The 20,601-nt window shown below is 46.6% G+C and overlaps 1 protein-coding gene and 1 long non-coding RNA gene across 8 annotated transcripts in view; one reads left to right on the top strand and one right to left on the bottom strand.

The window, feature by feature from the left end:
- Positions 1-20,601, top strand: part of DGKG (diacylglycerol kinase gamma) — a 205,345-nt gene that overhangs the window by 120,646 nt on the left and 64,098 nt on the right. For all 7 annotated transcript variants that reach the window (XR_013369441.1, XR_013369442.1, XR_013369440.1 and 4 more), the window contains one exon: positions 16,268-16,358. Coding sequence is in view for 1 of the 7 variants with exons in the window: in XM_077879993.1 (XP_077736119.1) it covers positions 16,268-16,358 (91 nt within the window). In the remaining 6 variants the exon portion in view is untranslated. The remainder of the gene's footprint in view (positions 1-16,267; positions 16,359-20,601) is intronic.
- The window catches only part of LOC144302539 (uncharacterized), a 37,152-nt gene that overhangs the window by 5,362 nt on the left and 11,189 nt on the right, over positions 1-20,601 (bottom strand). Inside the window, exon 2 of the long non-coding RNA XR_013369448.1 lies at positions 2,475-2,611. This is a non-coding gene — a long non-coding RNA (uncharacterized LOC144302539). The remainder of the gene's footprint in view (positions 1-2,474; positions 2,612-20,601) is intronic.

Genomic DNA, 20,601 nt, shown 5'->3' with positions numbered 1-20,601 from the left:
TATCGTCCTTCTGCATTAGGGGCATTTCTGTGATACACCAGAGTCCATCTTTACATTTAGAGCTGATGTGATTAGCATATGCAGTATGATATATTTTCCTTAAACTGTTCATACTTGCACATGTTTTATGAAAAAAGAGATTGAAAAACAATAGATATTCTCAAGAAAGATTCAAGTGACGATTAATTTTAATTCTTCACTTAAATCAACATTTACTCAAGAAAATGTTAATGGATTTGTTATTTGGCCAAAGATTTTGAAAGCAGCCTTTTGCTGTACTTATCAGGAAACTCAGTAACTCTCATGTGAAATAAGTAAATTATCTCTCCAGAAACCCTGGGCAAATGGCTTTACAACTCCATATGTTAGGCTGTGTTTCCCTTTACATGAAATGTAGATACTAATCCCTGGGTTTTGCTGCATCCAAAAATCAGCGCTGAGTTTCAGCTTCCACTCTGCCTCTTTCTTACTCTCTGCCCTTGGGAAAGTTACTCACTTCTCTGATTCTTCATTTTCTGGTATGTAAAATGGAAATTACAGCTATCTCACAGGATGCTTATGAGAATGAGAGTGGATAAATGAGTGGAATTGAAATGTTTCAGATGTTGGTATGATACTATTGATTATTATGGGCATCTGTAAGAAGAACATGCAGTAGTATATAAGCAACTACATCGTATAGGCTCTCTCATTTAGACATATAGTGTGGTGATTCTTAACTGTAATAATAACTTGCAGACCCCAAGCTTTGGGCAGGCCTTTAGGTTTCCCCTCCCAATGTAAGCATCCCTCTGTAAACACCTCTCTGAGAGGGATCATCAAATCTCCACTTTGAAGATTATAGAGCTCTACTTTGAAGATTGTATGAGTGTTTAAATTTCTTTTTTCTTTTGGCCCTGCCACTTCACCTTTCACTCAGAAAGCAGTTTCCCTATCTTCTAATGCTCTTCAATGAGAGAGAGGCTCTCTTCATTCCAAGAATGCACTTATACCCTCCAATTGCTAAAGCGTCAGGGACTTACATAAATGCTGCACAGTCATGTTTATTGAGCCTACACTTAGATTGAAACTCCCCACTGTCTAGTAACAAGATGTTTTCTATTCTATTGAATGAAGGGTCCCTTTAATCTCAAAAGTGGACCTTTTTTGGAGAGTATTCCAAAGTGCCAATCAAGCCAAGTACCCTACCTTGCCTTTGAACTCAGGGGGCTGAAAGTGTGTCTGTAATCTCCAGTTTGGGATTACCACAGGGCAAGAGGTGGTAGGAACATTGAGGGTAAATTAAAACCCCCAACCGTTCGTCTCAGTGAAGCTTTTATTGGAGCTATCAATACATTCCCATTAATTAGCATTCTCATTCATCAGGTTCTCCCTTTCCTCTTCCCTATTACCTTGTCCCTGAACTTGGGCAGGGAGAGGAATGGAGGGTGCTCATACAGGGTTTCTGCAGACATGTGCAGGGTTGAGGCAAAGAGAATCAAACAAGATGCCCTCTGATTTGAGCTGATTGGCTGGTTCATGATTTGTACTTTTAATTTTGCTCTCTACCAAGCTAGAGATAACTATACTAAAGAAAAATGAAACCGTCAGCAATAAGTCAATGAGTTAGAAGAGATTTGAGGACTGGATAATCATTTGTCCTTTAATAATCAAGACTTGATAGCATAATGTTAGCATTCATAATAATCATCGTTTGTGCCAAGTGGAAAATTCGGGGGAAAGGTAAACATGAGCTTAAGCTACTTCTTCAGTAAAGGACAAGTTCGTTACTTAGTGTTCTGTGATCGTCAGTTGATAGCCTACCATGTTGTATCTGACCTGTAAACACAGGGTGACTGAAAATATTTTTTTTTTCTCAGAAGAGGTGGACTTGGGATGATATTCTATTTCTGTGTATATGATCAGTGCAATGCCAACAGCTTCAGTTCTTACTCTGACACAGCTGGTCAGCCCTTGATGTTAGACACATATTAGGACTTGTGACTGAAAACACTGGCAGCTCAAATGGGAAAAATCAGATGGGGAAGGAGAGAGAGGAGACGCTTTTGAGGCAAGTGCTAGGAAAATTCCTAGGAGGGAACTACAAAGGTCTCTGTGAGGGATCCCAAATCCAAATGGCAGCAGAGGCTAGGTAGTTAATATAAGTGAGGTAAGTGAGAGGACGTGGGGTTTGCGGGGGGGGATGCTCTAGCAAACAGGAGAGCACCTGCCCTATGTCATGGCAACAGCCAGCACTCAGCTTGAGCCAATTGCTCCCATGATGGAGAGCAACCCAGTATTAACAAATCCCATTTCTCAAGAGAAGCTGGCCTCCAGGAGTGTATATAAAATCTTCCAATTTAAAAAACCATGGTGCAAGTCAAACACAATTCCAGGCCCCATAAGATCAGGCCTCCAAGTTGTCACATTGAAGACACTGAGAAATAGAACCTAAGGGATGTGATGGGGGCCAATTATTTATTTTTCTTACTTACCTTGATCACAGATTTATTGGTACTGCCCAGGTAAACGGGTCTCCTAGCAGAGGAGTGAATGAATGGGCTTCAGGAAGCTTTAGAGATCTGTGTATTTGCATTGATGAAGGGTTTCTTGATGCCCTAAAAGAAATGATCTAAAAAGAAAACAAATTCAGAAGGTCAAGGGAACATAAAGCAAGGTCAGAGTCTCACGAATAAATAGATATAACATGGAAATAAAGAGGAAATGCCCCATCCCTGTTTGGGGAGAAAAATATAAAAGTCTGATACTGTATTCAAGGAGAACAGACGTAGAAGAGAAAGCAGGTTTAATGAGAGCCGGTGAAGGTAGCTTCTCAAGTTGTCCGCTTCAGGCGTGTATCAAAGTAGCATTGGTTAAAGCGCATTCTATGGGAAGTTACAAGAAAACTCACAAGAGGAAATCATCAAATCCACTTGGGAAATCCCATGTTATGTATATTTCTTTTTTTTTTTTTTATGATAGTCACACACACAGAGAGAGAGAGAGGCAGAGACATAGGCAGAGGGAGAAGCAGGCTTCATGCACCGGGAGCCCAATGTGGGATTCGATCCCGGGTCTCCAGGATCGCGCCCTGGGCCAAAGGCAGGCACCAAACCGCTGCACCACCCAGGGATCCCTGTATATTTCTTTTTGGTAGGATCTTTTAGAGCCTTTGGTATAGATTCTAACCTATTGAAACCATGCAAAAGCAAGATATTTAGTTTCTCAAATTTACTTGACCATAGAATTCGCCTACCCCAGAGCATCTTATGAAATCAGTATTTTGCTGAATTGACTTGGTGAAAACCCCTGCACTAGAGACAAGAAAGGGGTGAGTATACATGCTCATAGATAACCCCTCGACTATTTCTCCCTCCTGTGGGTGTGGGGGCAAGTAACACATCCAGAAGAATCCTCATTAGTACCTCTAGTGACTCTGATGCCTTGCATAGGAAACTAAGGGATGTGGGGCAGAGGTGCTGCTCAAGTCTCTTCCTCTGCCATGAGTCATGATTTTAGAAGCAATAAGCATGTATGGGGAACACAGAGCTGCTCTGTGTAGCTGATCTGAGAATGACTATTCTTCTGGACCATGGATCTCAGTGCTGGAGTGACAGGCCCCTGGCAAGAAATCAGGAGCTTGTCACATAAACCAAGAGGAGTATTTTTGGCCAGAGACTTGAAGACCAAACAGGAGAGCTTTAAAATGAGATTTAAAGGGGATAAAGTAGAATGTTCAAATGAAACTCTAAAATCACAGCCCACGGAGGGGCAGCAGGTGTGAGCTAGAAATAAGAAGCCTGGCAGAGGAGGTGCCAAGCAGTTCTCCCGAGGAACTGGCAGGGAGGAGCAGCGGGGTCACATCCACAGTGGCGACACGTTTGCCAACTGCACAGTGAGGGGGCAAAGTAAACGGGTTGGGTTTCTTAGGGGAGTGAACAAGACCTCCAAGACAGCGGAGATTTGGTGGGCTTGAACGCACAACCAGAATGCCATGCTGGTGAGGGTGACAAGTTCACATGATCACAGTCCCTGCAGTGGGTGTTAGGAGTGCATACACAAGTATCAGAAGTCACAAACATCAGAGTGGAAGCAAAGCCGAGAGCATATGGATGAGATTTTCTAAAGGGCAAAATAGAAAGGATTTTGCTGGCAGTGTATACTCCAGTCTTCTCAGGCAGAGTGAGGCTCTGGCTGATGCTTTCCTAGTTAAGATTTTTAAAACTGGCACAGGAAGAAGATGGAATAGGGATGGGAAGGGGGTATTTATCCAGGCATCTGCCCCATCTCATGAATCGTTGGCTCGCCTTGCTAACAATTTCTTGACTTAAAAGGTAGAGGAAGCAAGGAGGGAACTAGTCTGTATTTAACTCTGACCAGGAGGTGTCCAGCTGGTTGGTGGTGTGGAAAGCACGGAAACTTAAGAAAAAGTAACCAGATCTTCGTGTAGTTTTATGATAGCAGAAGGAAGAGAGAGGACGCATACCTACGTTGCGCTCTGACTCGCCTTCCTGCCTCTGCTACTTCCCACTTGCCTCTGGCACCTCCAGTCCCATTCTGATAAGAACTCCAGCCCAGACTTCAGGGTCACCAGCAGGGATCTGAGGGCATGAGAGTCGCCATGTCCCTTTCCCAAGGAAAGCAAAGATTCTCCAATCCAAATCCAGCAAGAACGGTGCACCGCTCGTATTGCATGTTGGAACTCAGAATCCATGAGGCCACAGAGCCAGTTTTATACAGGGCCATGGAATTCTGTTGTGCCATTATTCGAGGGTATATCATAGAACCCATTCCCAATATTCCCAACAACCCTGCAAGGTACGTAATATCATCCCAACACAAGATAAAGAAACTAAGGCACAGAGACTCAACAACTTGCCCAAGACTTCATGGCAAGTAAGTGACTGAGCCGTGGCTGGAACCCATGCCTCTCTGGCTTCCAACTAGAGCAGCTTCAGCTCCACCAAGCTGTTCCCAAAGCTAGACACATAATGGGTTAATTGGCTTGTATAGGTTAGCCTGGGAACCCAACCTCAACATAACATTGTTTCTATGGGGAAATGTGCTCAGAGTGACAAACAACTGGCTTAACCAGGAACTTTTGTAACCTGACCTATCATAAATCTGGCACAGCTCATGTTCAGAAAGGCTTTTTGTGGGAGAGAGAAAAGAGAGCAGGCTCATTCATCATGTCAGATACTATGATACCATTCCTGTCTAGCTTTGCATTTTGAAGGAACTACAGTCTCAAATGCATCTATAGACTAACCCTTGGCGTGTAGATGTGAGAAGCACGTGAGGGGGACCCTTGGGCTTGTAAAACAGCCAGTGCAGTTACAGCACACAATAAACATTGGGTAAGTGGGGACTGGGATGATTCTCAACAGCTGGACGGTGAGCTGGAGACAAAAGGAGTGCAGAGGGAAGGCAAAGCTCTGCTGTCTCTCTCAGAAGTCCACCTGGCAATCAAAGTAGGGTGTGAGTGTGGACCTGCTTCTAGGGTTGCCTCTACTCACCCAGATGGTTTCTAGTTTCTAGTCTTCGTTGGTCAGGACCCAGGAAGCAGCCTTCCTGGACACGAGCTCAGTTGCAGCCAGGTGGCCTGCCTTAGTTTCTAGGCATTTGGGACTTGTTCTAATCAGCCATCTTGCCCACCTGGGCCTTAACTGTCCTCACCTGCCTTCAAAGACCAGCCTCCCGGGCTGATGGATGTGTGAATGCTGGTAAAGCATAGCCCAGAATCAAAAACGGTACCCAACAGGGGTGCCCGGCTGGCTCACTTGGTAAAGAATGTGACTCTTGACCTCAGGGTGGTGAGTTCAAGTCCCACACTGGGCATCCTACTTAGAAAAGAAAAAAAAAAAAAAAGATACACAACAGCTAAGCAATCATTACAGAACCTTAGAGACACACATCCCCCACCTGCCTTTGCCCCTTTTCCTCCAGGTGTAGGATTTCTTCTTGTCCTGGTATTTGACTTTGCTCCCTGAGAACTAGGAGAGCAAGCTTACTCAGAGCCCTCTGGCATCAGCCAAATCGGCCTGAGGGGGATTTTCATTCCATGAATAAATCTTCAAAGGAAGAAAAGATTGCTAAAAGCAGCCAAACTCTGTGAGATTTTTAAATTTTTATTTTATTTTATTTTATTTTATTTTATTTATTTTTTATTTTTTATTTTTGGATGGGGGAAGGGAGCAATTTTCTCTTGGCAAGGACAGATACTGACTGGAAAAACACTCCAGACACTCAGGCCCTCAGGAGAGGAAAACCCTAGCTGCCTCACCAGCTGTCACTCCTGAGGGTCACCCCCAAAGTGGCAGGACCATGTGGTGGCATTCACATCACTGCGGCAGTTCTCAGGTTGGGCTGTGGGGCTTCGAGAGACCCTGTCACCTCAGAGAGGCCACGTCTGTGACTGTGCTTAGTAGAAGAGTATTAGAGAAGCCTCCCTGTTTTGGCCCGTGTGTGTGCCTGCACACACACACACACACACACACACACACGCACGTGTCCTCGGATGCTACAGAAACGGAGGATCAGATTTCAGACTTTGGCAGGCTTCTTGCTGGAGTCCTGCCCTTAGGAGGAGATTTTGTCAGGTGCCAGACAGAAATGGGGAGAGCTTACCAAAGGAGAATATGTCCGTAGTCCACAGAAACAAACTGTCTTGTGGGAAACAGAAGGGTCATTGTTCAGAGGGGGCAGGTTCTCTGGACCCCAGTCTCCATCGAAGCAGTGGAAAGAGTGCCAAGTGGGTTTGGCTCTTTGTTTCCTTGGGAGAAGAGTGGAGACCAGAGGCCAATAAGGAGGCCCAGACCACAGGCTCTGTGGAGAAGAGTGCCACAGCGCCCTGAGCAACCAGAGCCAGCCAACCTAGAGCTGCAATCTCTAAGTTGTGACAAAGCCAGCCCACAAGCACATCTGAGGATGGCCAACAGGTTTGCAGTCCCTAGCTCCTGTGACTCTGGCTGATGTTTCCAATTCTCAGCTACATCCTAGGCACAGCAACAGGAGCCAGGGCAGGTGGAAAGGTAAGGGACATGGACTAAAAGTTGGGAGCTGGGCCTTGGATTCCAGCCAGTGCATCACCAAGGACTGGTCTCAGCTTCTTAATCTGTACCATGAGAAGGCTGCTCTGGCTTAGAAGAAAACCACCTTCCAGAGCTGGTATGACTAGCAGTTCTGCATGTACCCTTTTACCATCAAATAGTGCACTATTTTTCATCATCCCTCATCACTCACCGCCATGGGTGCCATATTAAATATGATTTCTATCAGCCATAAAGCTGTTCTAAGTAAGAACTTGTTTTCCCATTTTTTTAATTGCACAACATCCATTTACTGTACAATCAGTACCTCTGGTTACCAGGAGGTGACCAACCAATGTAATTGGTTTAATTCCATCCCATGGCAAAAAAAATTTAACCCACTAGTTAGCCTGTGCAGGCTTTATTACGAGTAAATGCACAAATACTGTTTCACATTAAGAGATGTTGACAGCAACTCATGGACTCCTTTCATACTTTGGAAGATTCCTGGGAACCTGTGATCTTCTGGCTGGGAATCCCCGGACCCCAAAGGCCCCTTAAGTGCAAACGATCTGTCATCTGTGATTTTACAGGTAATTTTTCACACATGAAAATGAGCTAAGAAGTTATTAAAGTTGTTATAACATAGGCTATTAAGAGGATTCCATATTGATATTGTAAAATACATGCTAGGTACGTTCTTGGCCTCTTTGTTTCCTTTAGCTCCTTCTTGAGGTCTTCCCTCTTGTTTTGTTCCCCAAGTTTCCACCCACCCCCTCCTGGTCTCTGGTCTCCAGCCCTCCAATCTATTCACCGCCCCCCCTAGATTCTCCCCAGTGTCGTGAACACCAGTCTGTCCCCAGTATGGAAAACAGCCAGCAAATACCTTGCCCCTTAAAGCCGAAATACACTGAGCCAAGACAAATCTGTTGGCAGGACTAGCGGGCACAAGAGTCATACTCAGAGAACAAAAACAGCTATTTATAAAGCCTCCTTCCTGATTGCGGGGGGCTCACTTTCCCTTATAGCAGAGGGGCCACTGCCCCCTCTTGGAAAAGATTCTTGCATCCATAGCTCCGTGCCTGAGGGTCATGGAGTGCCCATTCCAGCGAGCAGTGAGAACAGGGGACAGCATGCAGGGTGGATTAGATGTGGTGACAAGCTCTCTGATGGGCCAGGGCAGCTGGATGTGCGGGTGACACAGATGGCCTCTGCAGCACCTGTGAAGTGATGCTCATGGGCCCCTACAGGACTTAATATTCTGGCCTTAGAACCAAGCCCACCTGCCTCAGCCCGTTTTTTTTTTTTAAACCTTTGATCTAAACTTCAGTTAACCCAACTATTTAACTCCCAGAGGCACTTGGGATTCAAACAGTGTAAAATGTTAACAAAGTATTCTATTATTATTAACCTTCATCCTTCATATCACTTCAACTCCAGTTGTTTTTGCTTTCTGTGTTATCACATCCGTGTGATTCTGCTGGATTATTATTCACCTTAGTAAACTGGCACTAGTCTACTGTCTCCGGGAGTAGTAGCAACACCACCACCTTAAGAGCATTAACTGAAACTCTTCGCTTTGTTTTTTAATTGAGATGAAACTTATGAAAATTTATAATTAGTGTACCAAAGTAGCCTGTTGGCTAGCTATAATTTTCCCCAGATGTGTAGATTTTAGCCCTTTAAAAAATTGTATTGGGGGGCTCCTGGGTGGCTCAGTCAGTTGAATGTCTGACTCTTGGTTTTGGCTTAGGTCATGATCTCAGGATCCTGAGATTGAGCCCCACATCTGGCTCTGCACTGGGCATGGAACTTCTTGAGATTCTTTCTCCCTCTCCATCTGCCCCTCCTGTCCCTCACTCTCCCACCCCCCCCCCCAAAAAAATGAATTTGTTGCTAACTCTAATAATCAGAGATATTACATAAAAACATATTTCTGGCTTTTCTTTAAAAGATGGCACTTCTGGCCGTAGTGGGGCCCACATCCCTCTGCGGTGGCAGTGTGGAGCACACGACTCTCCCACCCTCGCATTGTTCAGGAGAAACCTTAGAAATCAGCTGTTCCATGGCCTTCTTTGTGATGAGGAAACTGAGGCCAGGACACCCTGTGTAAGTCATGGTGTCACATGCGCATGTGTATGAGAGCTAGGGCTACGAGGCTGGCCGATCTCCCGCCCGCTGGCCCAGCAGGCCCTCCACCACAGCAGTCCACCCCCTCCACACGGCGCAGAACGCCATCTCGCGGGGAGCATCTGCTTGGCGAGGCTGACAAGAAGGCCTGATTGACCGACTGAGTCATGACCCACTCAGGGAACCTGATTATCAAAGTCCATACCACAAAGAGGAATACCATCACTTCAAGGGCTCCTATTTCTAGAAATAGCCGTAGTGTCCTCTTTGTAGCCTTCTAAGCCCAAAGAAATGTTTTCATGTTTTCACGACTTCAAAAGCCTATTGCCCTTAAAACTTCCTAGAATATCAGAAAAGGGCCATCAGAAGCTCCATGGCCTTTGTTGGTAAAAATGCCCAGCAGCTAGCTTGGTTTTAACTTGTGGACATTCTTGAAAACGAGCTATTCATAGGCTGTGGGGATGATGACTGAATCCAGCCCTAAATCGCTGACAAATACAAAAGAACATTTTTAATTAGTCTCATTTTGCCCTCATCTGTCAAATGAGAAGATCCAGCTCACTAGTGTGCAATCGATGTTATTTTCTTATAAAGCTGGGGGAAGTTAAGAAAACCCAGAAATAGACTCAGCCCACGGTGTCACTGCTGCTGTTTGCCTCTCCTCCATGTGACTGAAGTCCCTTGAGGAGCCCAGTGGGGGTCTTCTGCCTCAAGATGGGCTCATCTGGGTAGTAGTTTCGAGCCTGACAGGGCATCTAGGAGTTTCGTGGACATGGAAACCTGCCCCAGGACAACTGGTTAAGGATTAGTCCTCTCCAGCTAAAAGGTGATTATGAGAAGGAAAGACATGGTGAGCCAAAAAAGAACCCTGGAAGAGAGACACAGAAAAGAGCACTCCAGAAGTCACTAAAACATTGTTAGCTTTATTTTCTTCAAATACATTGGCTACCTGGGATAGACCCCTCACCAACCCTACTCCTACCCCTAAAGGAATGAGTCTCCCAGTGATTGCATCTCCTAGTAACTAGAAAGAACAGTTAGTGAGTACTTGCCATGCATTAAATGCTGCTTGGTGCTCTGTATTTGCCGCAGCAGCTTCACAGCTTTGTGGGACAGAAAATAATATTCCTGGGCGCCTGGGTGGCTCCATGGGTTGCGTGTCAGACTCTTGATTTCAGCTGAGGTCATGATCTCAGGGTTGTAGGTTGAGCCCCACATCAAGGCTCTGCGCTCAGCACAGAGTCTGCTTGTCCCTCTCCCACCCTCTTCCCCTTCCAAAATAAAATATTTTTTAAAAAAAATTCCCATTTTTTAGAAGAAATGGAGCTTTAAAGAACTCATATCACCACCTAGCCAGCTAGTGGCAGAACCATAGCCTCTCGGATCCCAAATGCCATATTGTTGTACAACTGAAGGTGAAACACACAGACACCAGTGCCATAGGCAGCAGCAGCAGCAGCAGCAGCAGCAGCAGCAACCCTCCCAACAAGGGCTAACCACGTGTCTGGGGAGCCGTCTTCAAAAGAGAAGAAACACAGGCGTTCAGGCTCTGGTTGGCAGGGTAGGGTAGGGGCCGTCTCCCACTGCAAACTGTAGAGTATCATATGCTTTATAGACTTTTACCAAAGGCTTGGGAAAGGTGCTGGTGCTGGTCAAGGAAACGGTAAAAAGGGAAGGTGAGGCAGAGAAGAACACACTTGAATGTGTGAATTCTTTATTGGTAGCAACGGTACCTATTCGTCGACTTCTCCTGAGACTAAAAAGAGAGAATGTATGTAAAACGTTCAGCAGAGTACAAAATCAAGAGGCCAGAGTCTAGTTCCAGATCAACAAAAAACCTGTCAGCACTCCATGCTATACAGATTTGCTCTGGCAGTGTAGACAGAGCCTAGGATAGGAGTCCCGGCTACTGCGCCCCTGGTGTCTTGGTGTGCAGTGATGGTAGGCTGGGAGTTTGGCTTCCTTCCTGATGTGAAGGGGCTGCGAGAGGGGGCAGTCCGAAACCCGCATGGAGCCCTGCCTTAGATTCGCCTACCAGTGAAATCCTTGGCAACAACACCCCAACATATATAAAGAAAGGTTCTATCTTATCTTCTCTTACATCACTTGGCTTGAAGCCAACCTCCACCTCATGGCCCACCATTAATGACTGACCTCAGTCGGGCAGGGTTCTGGGAACCATCTTTCCCTGAACCAGCTTTAGCCCCATAGGGGTCCCTTCCTTTCTCTATCTCTGTCCCCATGGCCCCTGCCTTCATACATTCAAACATTTTGGTGGTTAGGACAGAGACAACCTAAAAATCCACCCTCTATATTATCTCAAAGGCTAGTGGCTTTTTTTTTTTTTTTTTTTTCTGATTAGCCACATAAGTGACCTTCTTCATTATGAAAAGAGTACTTTGATTACTGACAGGGCATCAGCAACATTCAATCAACAAACTTAATGTGTAGGGGATAAGGGCCTTCTGTGGACCAAGACCTAACTGTAGATGATTTCACGTGCCTCCTAAGCTGGTTTGTTTTCCAGCTTTCCCTGTTCTTTGTCCCTGTGTTGGGACACTGCCCCTGCCCCATTTCTGGGTGAGCTGAGAGAAGGCAAAGTGCAGGGTGTCCTGGAAGCATCTGGCTTTACCAGGGTCCATTCTGGTCTCCCTGACTGAGAGACTGGGTAGATTCAAAACCAGGAGGTTCCTGTGACAAATCCACTTCCAACTCCTCTTGAACTCCCCTGGTCACTGGGAGCTGGGAGGGCCTGACACTCTGCATCAGACAGTATCTCCTAGGAAGCAAGGTAACCTGACACCCCAGGTCCTTGAGTACATCCACTTAACAACCTGGAGAAGGAGAACCACAACTCACAGTCTAGTGAGCACAGTAGGAACACAACAGCACCACACCACAGAGCACGCTAAGATCAGTGGCAGAGCAGCAAAGCCTACACAGGGTTGGGCACCACTCTGCGCTCACTCGCTTTGCAACCTTAGACAAGTTACTTATCCTCCCAAGTCTCAGTTTCCTTATTTGTAGCAACAGTATCTACCTCATAGGGTTCTTCTGAGACTTGAAAGAGAGAGCGTATGTAAAATGTTTCACGGCCATGGCTATAGGCCACAGAAATAGGAAGTATTCACTTCTAACTAAAATGTCCCTGAGAAGAAGTAAAAGCTCTTAAATGTTGGCTGCATAGTCTTCTGTGGGTCAAAGGTCAAATGTTAGTGTCTTGGTGAAGTTCTTAAAAGTGTGTAAGCTCTGTGAGGCCAGAGACCCTTACTCATCACCATCTCCAAGCCCTACACGGTGCCTGGCCCATAGGACGGCTTAGCAGATGTTCTATGGACAGATGCATGGATGCATGGACAGATAGGCCCAAACACCAAAGTGCTATCCTTCAGTTACAAGGAGGACCACCACTGGAGACTTGATTTCCTGTGTCCCTCTCTCAGCGAATGGCACCTGCCATTCTCATGCTACAACAAAACCTTGGGTGTTACCGCGATGACTCTTTCTTATTTGTTCCTCACAACCAACCAGCTCGTCAATTCCACCTCCTAAATTTTAGCTTGTGAAGGAATTCTCTTCTCTGTAACTCTACTGTCACTACCTTCATTCGAGCTCCTCCCAGTTTGTTCTGTATTTCTACATCACCTCCAAACTACTCTCTAGGCTTCCAGTCTGTACCTACTCTGCACACTTGGGACAGAGTGATTTTCAAAAAGCACAGATTTTATCAGGTCATTACTATCACCCCAACCCCTTACCTTCAGGTAAGGATGGTCATGATACACTATAGACTTAAAGCTAAAACCCAAACACCTAAGTGTAACATCCCCAGCCTTTACAATCGTGCTCCTGTCTGCCTCTCCAGCCTTACCTGCCCGATCACCAGTCCACCCACCTTGAATTCAGGACACCTGCAGCAAGTTTATGCTCTCTCTTGCCCTGTGCCATTGCCTGGGCTTCTTTATCTGCCTGAAATGCTCCACTTTCTCTGTTCCCTTTCATGCTCTTCAGAACTCAACCTTGACATTCCCTACCCCTCACCCCCCAGGTTGCTTTCTCTGATTGCCCCTGGCCTCATTAAGAATGGATATCCCTTCTCCTAGGTATCCTCAGTGCTTAGGGCTTAGCTCACAACTCTATGATCTTTTTCCTTGTCCATCTTTCCTCATGTGGTACTGTGTTTTGTTCTTCAGTTATACCTAGCACAACCCCATCTAGTTCCGGCACAATTAATTTCTTGAACTGAAATGCTTTGTCTCACACCAAACATACACTTTCTCAGAAGCATATTCCTAATCAACATCACGTCTTTGGACAATTGTGTGACCAGTCAAGATAATTAGCCAAGGACTAGGGTGTGGTAATGATCTGGAAAAAGCTATTAGAACAAACATGTGGGGAACATATGTTTCTAACCACAAGTCAAGACACATGATTCAACAAATAGGATCACATATTTTCCTATACTAGAAATGTTTCACATTTAATGTCTATAGCCACCCAGCCTGATCTGTCATTTTTGCCCTATGTCATCCGAATATGTCAACTCAAGACATTGAAATAATAACCAATATTTAAGTAGCTAACATTCTTGGTGAGCTGGCTTTGCAGCAAGCCTTATGTAAAGTGCTTTGCAAACGCCACGTTTAATCTTCTCACTTACCCTTTGAAGCAGGTCTTTGTATCAACTCCATTTTACAGATGAGGAAACTAAGGCTTAACACTTGCCAAAGATTACACAGGCAGCAACTTGCCAGCAATGGATGAGTAGTCTGTTTGAGCCTCTCTGTCATTCTGTTGCACTGACCTAACCATGACCTCTTAACCTTATTAGATTATCAGAAGAGCCACTTCTGGACAAAAATAGCAGGTGGCTTCCGGAAATTTTTATTAAAACTCTAAATCTCCTGGCAATAACTTTCAAGTCATGATTCAGACCAGAAGTGATATTTGAAAATGGAATCACAATGCAGGTCTCTTGGCTATAGAGATGCTTTCGCTGCCAGAGAGGAATGCTCAACCTTGACATTTATGACGGTCTGTGTTTTTCCTGTCCCTGGGTCTTTTGCCATCATTGTCTATGGAGAGGCATTGACCCTCATTTTATCCTCCCTGAGGAATCCTCTCTGTCAGGTTTAATCAGTCCATTCTGTTCCTTGGTTGTCACTTCATTGGTATCTAGAGGAATGTTTCTTAAAGTCACGACACCTGACCACCTGCGTAATGATCCCCTGGGCACTCCTGCCTCTTCCTGGGCCCTATCCCAAAATTATCGCAGACTCTCTACAGATCGAAGCCCAGGAAGGAAGATTTTAATCATATTCTCCAGGCAGTTCTTATGAATACTAATGTTTCAGAACCATACTTGTGGTCTCCACATCCTCACGGCACCAGGTGTGATCCCTGGACCAGCATCCGCAACTTGTTAAAAAAACACAGAATTCTCAGGCCCCAGTCCTGAATGGCTGAATCAGAACCTGTATTTTAATGAAGTCCCCAGGTGATCGTATTCCCATTACTGTGCCTACAGAGAACCAGTGATCTAAAACAGTGTTTCCCAATATTTTTCACTTCAGGGCAGGTGTAGAAAACAAAAGCACTTTTTTGGCATACAGATGAGAGTCCCCACTATGACAGCAGGGCTCAGCCTGCCCCAGGCCCCAACCTGGCTACCCCAAAGACTGAGGGGATGGACATTCCAGGCATGCCCTGTTGGAGCACACTAGTTGAGAAGCACCGGTCTGCTTAAAAGTATACCCAGTTCTGCTAACTTTCTTCATTAGGTATAACTCCCTAAATCTTACCTGTTCTTATTTTCCTCGTTATTTATTATTTCTTTTCATACATACACAAAGTCAAAAAGGTGACTTTCCAGTCAAGTAGGTCTTAGAAACCATCATGGAAGAACAGTCTCATCATCTTCACATTCCAGGCAGACTCTTTGAGAAATGCAGAGATAAAAGTTGCCTTTTGTTCTGAAGACTCATCTAATATGGCCCAAGGACTACTAGAAAGAAATAAGAGCCCTCTTCCCTCCAAAGAATGCTTTGTTCCTTCTAGTCCATGAATCTGAGGATGGAGGATCAGCAGTGCACAAGTTAGCTTCCCCTCTCCTGAAGAATGTGCCAAGAAAAATGTGATTTTGTTTAATCCTTCCTTGGCAAAATCTGCCAGCTTATAAACTGGACAGGTGTCCCTTCTCTTAGCCAGCCCCTCATAATGGGACAACAGTTGGGATGGAAGGAATGGGATACCATCAGACACACTTCTTGGTGAGACCATCTGATCAAAGTGACCAAGTGTCAGGAGACACCATCTGACTTTGAAAAGCCCCCAGCTACATGGGAATCCCTTTCTTTTCCTCCCACTAAAGAAAATGTTGAAAACTTCTAAAGCTCAAAGTGGTGAGCTCTTACTTTGAAGCAAATGACCAGGCCTCCCCCTAAATGAAGTATTGCCATGACCTAAGCCAAATGCAATCAAAGAAGAGGTGTGTGGTGGGGGGAGCCACTTGCTACCAAATAACTCACTTTTTTCTTCTCTTTCTACCTTGTCTGGCAAATCTGTCTCTCATTCTCTCCACTCTGCGTCCCTCAGGCAGAGCATAGAGCAACACGTGTTTTGGCTGGTTTAGTGTGGAACTCTCTCTTCTCTGCCCCGAGACGATCTGTACCTCAAGTCTCAAAAGTCTGTCTCTTCTTCCCTTTGTACCCCAGCGATACCCAAGAGAGGCCTGTAGCTGAAGTTCCTGGGCATTATCAGTAGAAAGGACCACGATAGAGATGATGTCACTTGCCACCTCTGGTTGATTTTCATAGGACTCTTCCCTTGATCCAGATACAGGAGCCAGTGCACCTTTCCCCCCTGCTCTGTCCAGGAAGTTCAGAGCAGGTGGAGGTTCAGCCAAGTAGCCATGATGTCTAAGAAATGAATGGGTTTTTCTCTAAGTTCGTAGCCAGAACAGCTGGTGAAAAATTTCTACAGGTGATCGATCATCTGATTAAGAAGTGCTGAAAATATAGGAATGCAGGATGCTAAGGGCTTGGGCCTCACAGCCCCACTGGCATAGCTATTTTGCACGACCATTTCAAATACAGAATATTGAGTCAGCTCTCTGCTTCATTGTGCAGGATGAAAAATAAACTGTGGTATTTTGAATTTGGCACCTCGGAGACCTTTGCAGCTACCTGCAAGAAGCTCCATGACCACATAGAGTTGGAGGTAAGTCCCCAGGAGAGAATAAGGCTTCCCAGACCTTGGTTCTGCTCCTGGACTGTCACACACACCCTCAGGACATGTCCGCTGGGTCCTTAAGAGGAGATCCAGAGTGGAGTCCATTGGCTGTATCTCCATCCTGCTCCCAGACACCTCTGCAACCTCACTCTGACGGGGCTCCAGCCACTGGACCTGCCTTTCTTGGCGCATCCGGGGAGTCCTTGGAGCTCTGGGCCTAGAGGTCCATTCCAGTCCTCAGCCCTGTCCTCACCACGACATTGCAATTCCCCCTTTCCTGAGAGGCAAGTGCCAGCGCAGGGAGACCGGCTGTTGGTGGGGAGAGGCTGCGTCTCAGGGCTGGTAAAGGTCTGGGAGCTGACGGCCAAGAGGCAGATACCCCCCAGCTCACTCCACCTCTGCTGTCAAAGCTGCTCCAGGAGCCCACTCATAGGTACCCAGGGTCAGCTTTGTGGGTGTGCAACCTATGCGGTTGCTCAGAGGGTCCTCGGGTTCATGCTTGAAATTCTTGGTAGATTTTAACAAAGGGCCCTGCCTTTTCATCTTGAACTGGGCCCCTCCAATTATGTAGCCGATCCCGTTGGCACACTTGTGTTTTCCTAACTCTTCCGGCACTTGTAGCAGCCTGCCTCACACAGTTTGCCGGATGCTTCCCTCCCCTGGTTGATAAGCTGCCCTCTTCCTACCACTCACCCCACTCCTGCCGGGTTCCCCCAGAAGTCTCTTCGGCGCTCTGAGAAGCCGTCCTTGGTCTCTGGCCACCGGAGAGCCCTGCTGTCTATGCACCCCAGCCTGCCTCTGCTCTGCGGAGGCCTCAGGCAGCTGGTTCCCTTGCCCATACTTCTCAGCTACCACGCCACCTTCCCGTGGGACTCAGGCCTGTAGCCTTGTTTTCACTTGAGAAAAACAAGTGAAAGAGGCAGCCAAAGAGTTCAGCCAGGATGGGCTCCCCCTGGCCCACCAGCTTTGTCCCTAAGTCCGCATTAGCAGTCAAGTGGGGCCTGGGCACCCCTTTGAGGAGGAACATTTGGCCTGAAGCAGTGTGGGAAAGCCCCGCCATCCCCTGTCGAAGGCAGCCTGTGTGCACAGGGAGTTTTCACAAACAAAACACAAAGCCAGAGATTCTGTGCTTCCATTTGACTCATCTGCCTGCCTCTCCCCTTTGGTTGCTGGGTTACCAACCCCAGGGTGGGAGGAGCCGGTCAGGGCTAATCCCTGGAACTTTTGCCCAGCTCTGTCTGAGGGTAGGAAGGCCCAGGAGCCAGGGCCGTGTGTTCCCGGTGGGACCAGCTACACCTGGGAGAGGCCGGGGAGCTGGCCCACCTCTCTCTCTCTCTCTCTCTCTCTCTCTCTCTCTCTCTCTCTCATCCACTGCCTGGGAGCTGCAGTGAAGGCGGAGGGGGCTGAGCTTGGAAGCTGAACCAGGCCAGCAGAGATGTGTGTGCATTTTTCCTGTTGGCATGATCGTCTGGTGGGGTCTCTTTAAATATACCCCAAGTGAGGGACAGCCCTGGCCTAACCACTGCCAGCTGCAGGCGCACAGCAACTGCTTGTTCTCCTTGCAGCTGGCCTTGAAACTGCGCCCAGAATAGAGCAGCTCGGCTCCCCTGCGCCTGCCTCTGCAGCTCGCCCTCCCAACGGTTCCCTTTGGGTCTAGGACACAGGGCTCTTCCTCAACCCCAGAGGGGGCTAGTGGCCTCCTAGCATAAGACGCTGGGGACCTCTGTAGGGGGTGGGATTGTTCAAATTGAGGGTTGTAGGGGGCTTTAGGGAGCATTTCCTGTTTTCCTTATCTACCCATAATGAGTCTTTTTAGTACTTATTCATGAGGGTAGGGGGGTCATGTGCAGGCGGTTTCTAACAGCCTGCGGGATTGGAGCAGGCACCATTTTTGCATCCAGAGAGCAGTGAGTGGGTGGTCCTGTGCCTTGTGATCCAGAGAGGCAGATGGGGGTGAGGCATGGGAGGGACAGGGATTAGGAGGCCGCAGAGCACCACAGGTAGATGTGAGAGCATTAGGAGCCTGCAGAGAGCAGTAGGAGAAGCTGGTGAAGGGAGCTACTAAAGGTGGCCGCTACACAAAACAGCCCAGGCCTTTGAGGACCAGCACACTCATCAGTTCGAGGTCAGTGACCCCGAGAATAACCCCATACAGGTATTTCTACTACACATATCCTTTCCAAAGCCCTACCTCAGCTGATTGGGCAGTCACACAGTAATCCTGTGAGTGTGTTGGCCAGGTAGTGTTATCCCCATTTCCTGGAAAAGGAAGCTGAGACATAGTTTAGAAGGGTAAATGGAAGAGAAAAGTACAAAGGAGAGGAAAAAGTCAGGTGTGGTGACTGCCTACCATCATGTGTCCTCATTTGACACAAGAATCCGGTGAGGCAAGTATCTTCACATTTTCTACGGAAACTGAGGCTCAGATGCATTAAGTAACTAGACCAAGATTCTCTCACTGGAAACTGCTAAGAGAGAAGATTTTGGTCTCCTGGAATGAGGTTAGCTTAGAACTCAACAGATATTTACCTTGAAAGTGCTAGGAACTCTGAATTCTTTAGCAAGGATGCAGTTCCTTCCTGCTTTATTGAATGAGGGCCCCTGTGGTTCCCTCTCAGTGAAGGCAGCTAGAGGGGTCTGCTGAGAAATGCTTTGAAAGAACAGAAGACACTGTTCCCCTTAAGGGCTCCTTTGGGAAAGGAATGGGTTCATGCTGGACCACAGGAAAGTGGTAGTTATGCCTTAAAAAGTTTACAAAAGGCTTTCCCGTGCAGCAGTTCATGTTGTTTTGATCCTCGGAACATCCAGGGCAGTTACTCACATCCTTACTTTATGGGTGAGGAAGCTGAGGTCGAGGGGTTCAGCAACTTGAGAAAGAGCACAAAGGTTAGAGGTTGAGGGGAACAGATAGCAAAGTCTGAATAGTTGCTGTGTGCGTCATGCTGGTGAAACTCTGAGTGGTAAGACTAAAAGCTAACCTGAGATCGTCCAGGGAAGCTCTCCATTAAAAGTCTCTCATAGGAAACACAGTCTATTTCTGAGGCCAGTGGCTTGTTGAGAAGCACCAGGAGACCTGGTCACTTCTCTGAGAGCTTACAGCCCCACTGACACGCACAACAGCTGGTTAATATAGCATCTTCACTTAACTAGTGCTAAGGAAATTGGATCCAGGGGTCCTGGGGAGCCACATGAGCCAGATCACTCTAGATGCTCTTTTGAGCTGCTCAGAGAGACTCAGGCAGGGGAGAAGGTAATTCTAGATCTCCTGCTCACCTGCAGAGACTCTGTGAGGGCAGGCACCATAGAAGGTGCCTGACCCAGGAACATAGGACCAGCAGGTGAGCCCTGTTCTGCAGTTAGGTCAAGTCTCGTGCTTAACAGGCCTCAGTATTCTCATCCAAAAAATAGAAGGAAAAAAATTAAGTTAAATTAATTAAAATTTTCATATTTGGTTTTTGAAAAACTAGCAAAGGAGCCAAGTGCCTTGCAGAAGCTGCAAAGCAGCCCCAAGTGGCAGGTGTCACAATCAGCTTCCCAGAGCTGGCAAGGAGCTCCCCTGAAGTCTACAGCTTCCGAATGGTCAGGCCAGGCTTCGAATCCAGATTTGCCCCCAAGCCCCAGAGTTTCGGGACAGTACTGGCACTTCAGTTTAGAATCTAGATTCTCAACTAGGTATGGGGCATATGTAATCTTTTATTCACATGCTTGTATTTAACATTTCAGATAGCATTAAAAGTAGGCATGAGATTTTTATGTTTATCCAAAAGAAAGCATAAAATAACATCGCACGTGCTCACTCTGGATGCTTCCTTCCCAGTAACACAGAGGAAAGCCTATGAAAGCTAGTGTTGTTCTGAAAAATGGGTGCTCCGTAAATTGTGGTTGACGCTAATTAAGAAGCTAGCAATGTCACCCACATAACTCTCATCATCCTTGGCCTAAGGCTTCTCGCAGGATCTCTTTGTCTCTGACTTCCAAAGCTACCATTAAAGTTCATTTTAATCTGATTTCACCTGAATAAACAGATAGGGGCTGGGGTGAGGGAGGGACACAGTGAGTCACCTCCCCCACCCCAGGCCCAGAATAGCTTTGGAAAGGTTCTTAGACGTGATCATAGTTAGGTGGAGCCAACCAGGCAGGCTTCGACTAGAGCACTGTATTTTACATACTGTGGAAATTTTTCATTTTACTGGCTAAAAATAAGAACTTCCAAAATTCCTTGATATTTTAT

Source organism: Canis aureus, chromosome 31 (assembly GCF_053574225.1).
Source record: "Canis aureus isolate CA01 chromosome 31, VMU_Caureus_v.1.0, whole genome shotgun sequence".
Classification (NCBI taxonomy): domain Eukaryota; kingdom Metazoa; phylum Chordata; class Mammalia; order Carnivora; family Canidae; genus Canis; species Canis aureus.
This window is presented reverse-complemented; position numbering and strand designations above follow the sequence as displayed.